Source organism: Triticum urartu, chromosome 5 (assembly GCF_003073215.2).
Source record: "Triticum urartu cultivar G1812 chromosome 5, Tu2.1, whole genome shotgun sequence".
NCBI classification, from domain to species: domain Eukaryota; kingdom Viridiplantae; phylum Streptophyta; class Magnoliopsida; order Poales; family Poaceae; genus Triticum; species Triticum urartu.
The window spans coordinates 560,791,210-560,800,374 of record NC_053026.1 but is presented as its reverse complement, the minus strand read 5'-3'; the positions used below and the strand labels follow the sequence as shown (position 1 = coordinate 560,800,374).

General features: G+C 51.0%; 1 protein-coding gene across 1 annotated transcript; it reads left to right on the top strand.

Moving 5' to 3' along the window:
• Nucleotides 1-3,730: 3,730 nt before the first annotated feature.
• Nucleotides 3,731-6,159, top strand: LOC125510712 (L-type lectin-domain containing receptor kinase SIT2-like). The gene has a single exon (XM_048675963.1). It carries the CDS (start codon nt 3,922-3,924, stop codon nt 5,968-5,970), a length of 2,049 nt encoding a protein of 682 aa, XP_048531920.1. The 5' UTR covers nt 3,731-3,921; the 3' UTR covers nt 5,971-6,159.
• The last annotated feature ends 3,006 nt before the right edge of the window (nt 6,160-9,165 follow it).

The window sequence follows — 9,165 nt, the reverse complement described above, 5'->3', positions numbered from 1 at the left end:
CTTGGACCCTCCGGCCTCCCCAGAGAGGGCGGCCTTCCTTTTCTTCTCTCCTCCCGCTGGAGGGGGAGAGGTCTCTTCTTCTTCCTCCTCGTCTTCACGGGAGGAATGCGCCTCGGAACCATCGGATGATGGATCCGACACCTCCTGGCGCCGGGCACTCTTTCGAGTCCCCTGGCCTTTTTCGCTGCCTTCTTCTCCGGCACCACGTAGGGTGCCGGAACCAGCAGCTTCGCCAAGCGAGCGTCCGCTGGGCCTTCGAGCAAAGGAGCCGGACAGTTGATCTGTCCGGACGTCACCTACTAGTCCTGTCAAAGGTAAGGGAGCTTAGATCCCGCATGGAGTCAAACTATGAAAAACTGATACCTTGTAAAAGGAAAAAAAACAGCTTACCGCATGAGCGTGAAGCTGCGTACTGAATCCGCGATCCTCGGTAGCGGATGCGGGGGCCTCGGCGCCCTTGAAAAGCACCTTCCAGGCGTCTTCGTACGTCGTGTCGAAGAGCCTGCTCAGAGTTTGGTGCCGCGCCGGGTCGAACTCCCATAGGTTGAAAGCCCGTTGTTGACACGGGAGGATCAGGCGGATGAGCATAACCTGGACAACGTTGACAAGTTTGAGCTTCTTGTCCAACAGGGTTTGGATGCATGTTTGGAGTCCGGTCAGCTCTCCTTTTTTACCCCACGACAGGCCCGTCTCCTTCCAGGAGGTAAGCCGCGTAGGGGGTCCAGATCGAAACACGGGGGCTGCGACCCATTCGGGGTCGCGCGGCTCGGTGATGTAAAACCACCCCGATTGCCACCCCTTCAGGGTCTCCACAAAGGAGCCCTCGAGCCATAAGACGTTGGCCATCTTGCCCACCATGGCGCCTCCGCACTCCGCCTTGTTGCCGCGCACCACCTTCGGCTTGACGTTGAAAGTCTTGAGCCATAGGCTGAAATGGGGGCGGATGCGGAGGAAAGCCTCGCACACGACGATAAACGCCGAGATGTTGAGGACAAAATTCGGGGCCAGATCATGGAAATCCAGGCCATAGTAGAACATGAGCCCCCGGACAAATGGGTGAAGAGGGAAGCCCAGTCCACGGAGGAAATGGGGGAGGAACACCACCCTCTCATGGGGCCTAGGGGTGGGGATGAGCTGCCCCTTCTCGGGAAGCCGGTACGCAATGTCGTTAGACAAGTATCCGTCCTTCCTCAGTTTTTTGATGTGTCCCTCCGTGACGGAGGAGACCATCCACTTGCCTCCCGCTCCGGACATGGATGGAGAAGGTTGAGGTGGGGAGTGCGGACTTGGGCGCTGGAGCTCGGCTGCGCAAGAATGGATAGGCGAAGGATGAAGAAGGCATAGGTGAAAAGGTGGATCCTTATCCCCTTATATGGGTGGACGCAACTACATGTCCCCACCAGCCTGGTAAAACTCGCTTATCTCCAAGCGCCGTAATCAATGGCGCGGTTGGGTTACCCACGCCCGTATTGATGAGAATCCCGGGATAAGGGGACACGATCTCTGCTTTAACAAGACGTGCCAAGGAAACCGCCTCGCATGACGCGCTGAGGTGGGATAATGAAACGACTTGGATAAAGGCTTGGCCGTGGTGTGTCATGCTACGGAATACGTCAGCAGATTAGATTGGTGTAAATATTATTCTCTCTATGGCAATATGTGGAAACTTATTTTGCAGAGCCGGACACTATCTTTGTGTTCAAAATCTTCTATGAAGTACTTGGAGGAGGAACCCGCCTTGCAATGCCGAAGACAATCTGCGCGCCGGACTCGTCGTCATTGAAGCCTGGTTCAGGGGCTACTGAGGGAGTCCTGGATTAGGGGGTGTTCGGATAGCCGGACTATACCTTCAGCCGGACTCCTGGACCATGAAGATACAAGATTAAAGACTCTGTCCCGTGTCCGGAAGGGACTTTCCTTGGCGTGGAAGGCAAGCTTGGCGATACGGATATGTAGATTCCTACCATTGTAACCGACTTTGTGTAACCCTAACCCTCTCCGGTGTCTATATAAACCGGAGGGTTTTAGTTCGTAGGACAACATACACAACAACAATCATACCATAGGCTAGCTTCTAGGGTTTAGCCTCCTCGATCTCGTGGTAGATCTACTCTTGTACTACCCATATCATGAATATTAATCAAGCAGGACGTAGGGTTTACCTCCATCGAGAGGGCCCGAACCTGGGTAAAACTTCGTGTGCCTTGCCTCCTGTTACCATCCGTCCTAGACGCACAGTTTGGGACCCCCTACCCGAGATCCGCCGGTTTTGACACCGACAACAACAATCCATGAGCAAGCATACGTGGAGAAGAGGGAAAATCAAGGGTACAACCCCCCCCCCCCCAAGGCAAGGCTTTCGAGAAGAAGACCGAAAGGCCTCCCAACAAATCGGCATCAAGGGAAAGAAGCCTCGTGGAATATCATAGACGTTGGAAATAATGAAGACCTAAACCCTAGTATGAAAGAAAAAACTATTACCAGTACAGAAAAGTTACTGAAGTGTGGGAACTATAAATGAAAACATGAGGAAATTCAAAATGAGAATATAAACAACATAAATGTAATGCAAATGAGGGAATTAGAGAATATCACACACAATCAATACACATTTGTGAAAATTAAAGTTTCTTAATCATTCATTATTGTTCCTAAGTCATTGGTAGTTTTTTTTTAATTCGAAGTTCTGGGGGAAACTGATGAACTAGCATTTTCTTTTCTACGATTTTCCAATTACATTTATATCAATATTCTCTAAAAATACTTCTGTTTTCCTTGTTTTGGTGGGGCAAATCGTTTGTTAAGAAATGTGTTTTACCTTGATTTTCTGAGCTTTGTTGTCCTGACTGCCACGTATGCAGCACCACATCATCGTCATACTCCCTCAGTTCAGGTTTATAAGGCACACACGTATTTTGAGAAAAATACTTTGACCGCAAATTTGATCAATAAAGCACTCCTACCATGGCCACATCATCAGGCATACTCCCTCAATTTGGGTTTATAAGCCAAATTTTGTGAAGTTTGAGCAACTATATAGAAAAATATATGAACATTTACAATACCAAATGTTTGTGTCAAAGTTCATAAAGTTTGACTTAAGAAAAAACTAATAACTGTAAAATATATGAACATTTATAAGCCAAACTGTGTGAAGTTTGCCATCGTACCCTCGCCCAGGAGGTCGTCGCTGCCCTCACGCTTGATTCGTCTGCAAAAGACCTTTCCTTTGTGATCGAACGATTGCAATAAGGGCCAAGTTACAAATCTGGGATGTGGTGGAGTGGTTGTTTGGGAGCCGTTCGATCGAAAACAGATCTGACTGCCATGGAGGCAGTGGAGAGTGGACGCGTGTGAAGAGATTAGTCGGGTGTGTCATAGCATTTTCCGAATAAAAAGAAAGAAAATCCTTTGGCGGATCCAAATCTGAATTCTTCTTTGTCCTTGACGTAGAAAACGCCGGAACCACACATATATGTTGTTGTTACCGGCCCCACGGAACCTACTTGCCGACCTTTAATGACAGATACAGCAGTCCCGATCTAGCGGTCGATCAAGTCTGCATTTCTACGCCATTCCTCTGCAAATGTCCGTGTCAGTCAGCGCCTCGCGAATCGCGAGCGAGTGTGTATGCACGAGGCTTGGAAACTTCGCACCCGGACCAACCGGGAACAAGATTGATACTCCTAGATGGCACGTGCTTAACCACTTGATTCTAGACGCATCTCACGAGCGTGATTCCCCGCAGCTGCGCCACGAGCTCGGGGAAGACTCCGGCGGTGAAGTCAAGCGCGCAGAATAGTAGCCGGACACGGACCCGGCAGCTGCCAATCATATACGGCGATTCGGCATTGCGCCGGCTGCACTAGCTCTAAGCTGAGCGCGCCACGGTCCTCTCTCTTCGCTGGCGCCGTGGCTGGCATGGACAATCTGCGCTCCCTTCTCGCGGCTCTCCTCCTCGTGTGCTTCGGCTTCGGTGCCGGCGTCCTGGGCGATGGCGATGGCGAGCAGTTCGTCTACTCCGGCTTCGCGGGCGCGAACGCCACCCTGGCCCTGGACGGCACGGCCCTCGTCCAGCCGAGCGGGCTCCTGGAGCTGACCAACGGCACGGCCCAGCTCTCGAGCCACGCGGTTCACCGGACGCCGCTGCGCCTGCGGAGGTCCCCGGGGGACGCCGTGCGCTCCTTCTCGGCGTCCTTCGTGTTCGGCATCATCCCCCCGTACTCCGAACTCAGCGGCCACGGCATCGTCTTCTTCGTCGGCAAGGACAACTTCTCGGCCGCGCTGCCGAGCCAGTACCTGGGTCTCCTCAACAGCGCCAACAACGGCAACGCCACCAACCAAATCTTCGGCGTAGAGCTCGACACCATCCAGAGCACGGAGTTCAACGACACCAACGACAACCACGTCGGCATCGACGTCAACAGCCTCAAGTCCGTGGCAGCGCACTCGGCCGGCTACTACGACGACGAGACCGGCGCGTTCAATGAGCTGCTCCTGATCAGCGGCAAGGCGATGCAGGTCTGGGTGGACTACGAGAGCGACTCCACGCAGATCAGCGTGTTCCTGGCGCCTCTGAAGAATGGAGCCAAGCCTTCGACGCCCCTGGTGTCAGCCAAGAGCAACCTGTCGAAGGTGCTCGTGGAGCCGGCGTACGCCGGCTTCTCGTCGTCGACGGGCACGGTCAGGTCCCGCCACTACCTTCTCGGCTGGAGCTTCGCCATGGACGGCCCTGCACCTCCCATCGACATCGGCAGCCTGCCGAAGCTGCCGTTCGTGGGCGCCAAGCCGCGGTCTAAGGTGCCGGACATCGTCCTGCCGATCGCCACCGCGGCGTTCGTCCTCGGCGTGGTGGCCGTGGTGATCCTGCTCGTCCGGCGGCGGTCCAGGTACGCGGAGGTGCGGGAGGAGTGGGAGGTGGAGTTCGGGCCGCACAGGTTCACGTACAAGGACCTGTTCCGCGCCACGGAAGGGTTCAAGAACAAGACGCTGCTGGGGTTCGGCGGCTTCGGGAGGGTGTACAAGGGGGCGCTCCCCAAGTCGAAGCTGGAGGTGGCGGTGAAGAAGGTGTCGCACGAGTCGAGGCAGGGCATCAAGGAGTTCGTGGCGGAGGTGGTCACCATCGGCCGCCTCCGGCACCGCAACCTCGTGCAGCTGCTCGGCTACTGCCGCCGGAAGGGGGAGCTCCTCCTGGTGTACGACTACATGTCCAACGGCAGCCTCGACAAGTACCTGTACTCCGGCAGCAAGGAGAAGCCGGCGCTGGACTGGGCGCAGAGGTTCCGGATCATCAAGGGCGTCGCGTCGGGCCTCCTGTACATCCACGAGGACTTCGAGCAGGTCATCATCCACCGGGACATCAAGGCCAGCAACGTGCTCCTCGACGCCGACATGAACGGGCGGCTGGGCGACTTCGGCCTGGCGCGGCTGTACGACCACGGCGCCGACCCGCAGACGACGCACGTGGTGGGCACCATGGGGTACCTGGCCCCCGAGCTGGCGCGGACGGGGAAGGCGTCCCCTCTCACCGACGTGTTCGCCTTCGGCGCCTTCATCCTCGAGGTGGCCTGCGGCCGGAGGCCCGTGGAGCAGGCCATGAACGACAGCCGGCTCATGCTGGTGGACTGGGTGCTCGAGCACTGGCAGAAGGAGTCGCTCCTCGAGGTGGTCGACGCGAGGCTCGACGGCAACTACGACGCCGGCGAGGTGGTCCTGGCGCTGAAGCTGGGGTTGATGTGCTCGCACCCCATGCCCGGCGCGAGGCCTAGCATGCGGCAGGTGATGCAGTACCTCGAGGGTGACATGCCGATCCCCGAGCTGACGCCCACGCAGATGAGCTTCAGTATGCTGGCCCTGATGCAGAGCCAAGGGTTCGACTCTTTCGTCTTGTCGGCGACGTCGGATCCGTCGTCCGCCACGAATACGATGATGACCATGGGCACAATCAGTGGACTCTCCGGAGGGAGATGACATAGTTTTCAATTTCAAGGACTCGTGAGTTGTGCTGTGCAGATGTTGATCAGGTGTCACGACTAGTATTGGTAGAGCTATAATAACCCTGTTCTGTGTGTAGTCCTACTACTTTGGTATAGTTTCCCTGAGATCCTCGTATCATACATGTACTGTATAAGCCCAGAAAATAAGTTGATATTCATTCTATTGTTTCATGGCTTCTTAGGCAGATTTTTTACTTGCCCCTGTTTCTCTATCTCTATCTCTATTACTAATAAAACAATCCAACATTATCTTTCCTACGTACACCCAAGCAAACGTCAGTGGACACATTACCACCACAGGATTAAGCCCAGACGACTTAATCTGACAGCCATCATTAATCTAATCGAGATTTGATGTATGCTTAGCAATTATCTAAGCTGACCATACTCCACCAGACTGAAAACCACCGCGTCCGCAACCAAGGAATAAATTGATTCGCGTGATTTGTGGCCTGCATGCAGCGGTGTTATTTTTTTATCATGGATTGGTTCGGTCTGCTCAAGTATTAATGACGAATTAAAAGGGATGATTACGTACCATGCAAAAAAAGAGAGAAAAGATTAGATGAAGAGAAGAGATAATGAACGCATGGGGCATGCACTGGCGTATTAAAAGAAATAATTAGATTTTGAGTAGTATTAGGAAAGAGCGAGGCGGATGCATGTGATTACGAGCTGATTAATTATGCTGACGGTTTGTATTCCTGAATTATCCGAGGATCACGAATAGACTAATAAACCTGACTGGAGGAGTGCTAAAATTACGGGTCTGCTATTCATGTTACGTTGTGCAAAAATCACGGATCTGCTGTTCACGTCACTATTCGAGGAAAATGACTCCTCTAAGCGCACGAGCGATAGGGTTTCACCGACACCGACGTCCCTTGTGCTGCTCCTCGCGCTGCATCTCCTCCCCGCGCGACTCTCTGGCCCTCCAGGCCTTCAAGTCTACCTTTATCTGCCCTTGCTCGCCGTCTCCTATCCTAAGCCACGGTTCTCCCCCGATGTATCGATGTCGTTGGCTGTCGATTCTGCCATTTTGTTCCTGCTATTTTGTGGGTAGGTGCTCCTCCCCTCGCCGGCGGGCGGCCTCCATCGTCAATCGGCTGTTAGTGCTGGTGATCAGCTGCATGCATCCAATGGAGAAGGGACGACGCAACCATTCATGTTCTGGAACACGTGTAGCAATAATCCACCCTAAAACCAGTCGAATATGAATGCAACCCTCCAGGTACATTTTTTTGTCTCTCTCTAATATTTTTCTCTCACACAATGACATATCTGCACCTTCGGTCCTTTCTTGCTGCTAATCTTTTTTCCGAGGCGAGCGCCCATGCAGTACGAGACTCAGTTGAACGATGACCATTGTCCAGAAGCGTTTGATTTTCTTTGTACATTTTGGTGACTGGATACAAATTTGATATTATTACCAAACTCATTTCATTGTTTGCTTGCAGTTTACGTATTGGATTTGCCATGCAAAACATTCTATCTAGGCGACATTTTTTTCCGGGAATAGGCAACATCTTTTTGTTCAAGATGTACGTAGATGTTTTCTACCGTTTTCATATTTCATACATCATCCCTAGCAGGATTAGGCAGAGAGCAGCGTATATCTCTACTGTGATTTTTGTATTACCTTGTTCTTTTGGGCACCATCAATAAAGAGTACAGCAGCCCAAGAATATTACTGTTTTTTGAAACGCTGGTATCAGCTCATTGACTATATTTTGTACCTCCTCTTTCACTGCTATCGAATATTTAGATTGTCATTAACTAATGCCCACACCATCGTAATCTATGAGCAGACTCACCCAGGTGATTATTTCCTATATGCTCTAGCCCCTTTAGTCCATGTATTTGTATCATCCAGTGCGGCTAAGTATATCTAGCAAATGAGTGGGACTGGGTTATTGAAGACGGTCGAAGAAGCACATCCACCTTACACCTCGGCTCCGGCTGCCTTGGCTATCTTGTGAAGTATGGGTTTGTATCCTTGTAAGACTTCTTTCTATATTGCTTTTCTTGCTTTGAGTTTTGTGGTGTCCATCCCGCATGGTATCAGATGCCGCTAGAAAAAATAAATGTCGCTCCATGCTTGAAAACGCTGGTGTCAAGAAGCTCAATTAGGACATAAAATAACATGTTAATCAGTCATGCGTTGCATGTGCATGCTTACTAGTGAGGCAAGTCAACTTTTTTCCTTAGGCTGAATTTTTGAATTGCCCCGTTTGGCGTAAGTTGATTTTCCTATTGGACTTGAAGCCCGCTACACATTGCTCATTCTTTTGTTTGTATGGGTTTTTTTGCCTTTGCCTTTGCTTTTATTTTTAGTCGATCTTGTAAGTGCATCTAGTGCCACCCCTAATTGATTTTGTAGTATTGACGACAAACTTGGTTGATGACTAATGTGTTTGTGAGAATTGCAAGATAACACAGGTAGTAGTCCCTCATTGATTCGGTTTACCTACCAGAGATGACGCCTAAAAATGTGTGAAGATATTGAAAACAATGGTGGTCTGTGAAGAGATTCACATTGAAGACTACTCCCTCCGTCCGGTGAAGAGTGTACATCTAGCTTTAAAATTTGTCCACAAAAGAGTGTACATGTATCTTCCCAATGCACTTTAAAGTGGGAAAAAATACTTCTCTCTCATCACAGGGTAATCAAGACCTATAGCAATCTACACATGTTCTTCTTAATTTCTACATGCACTTAGCTCATTGGGGTTGGCTAATTAAAGAGAAAAGAGGTGGTGGCTTGCATCTTTTCAATGCATTTTTTACTCAACTCCATAATTTGTCCTAAATTTTTTAGATGTACACTCTTCACCGGACGGAGGGAGTTTGACGCGAGAAGACATCGTATGAAGACTATGGAGTGCAAAGACATTGTTGTTTCGTAGTTTCCTTTTCTTCTTTGTTGAGTCATACGAACCACCGTACTGTTAACTGGGGTCTAAGTGAACAAAGTCAGAGTGACTGAAGTGATGCTCAACCAAATTCTATGTCTTCGAGCGAAAACAATGAGAGCAAATCTTATCCAGAGCTGGATGAGTCAGCTTTACTTGTAGCCCAAGTCAAGCTACCGCGTGCGTTTGAAATCTGACCGTTGGACACGTGTCAGTTCCTTAGTGACCCAGGGTCATTTCGGACAAATCAGGTCGGG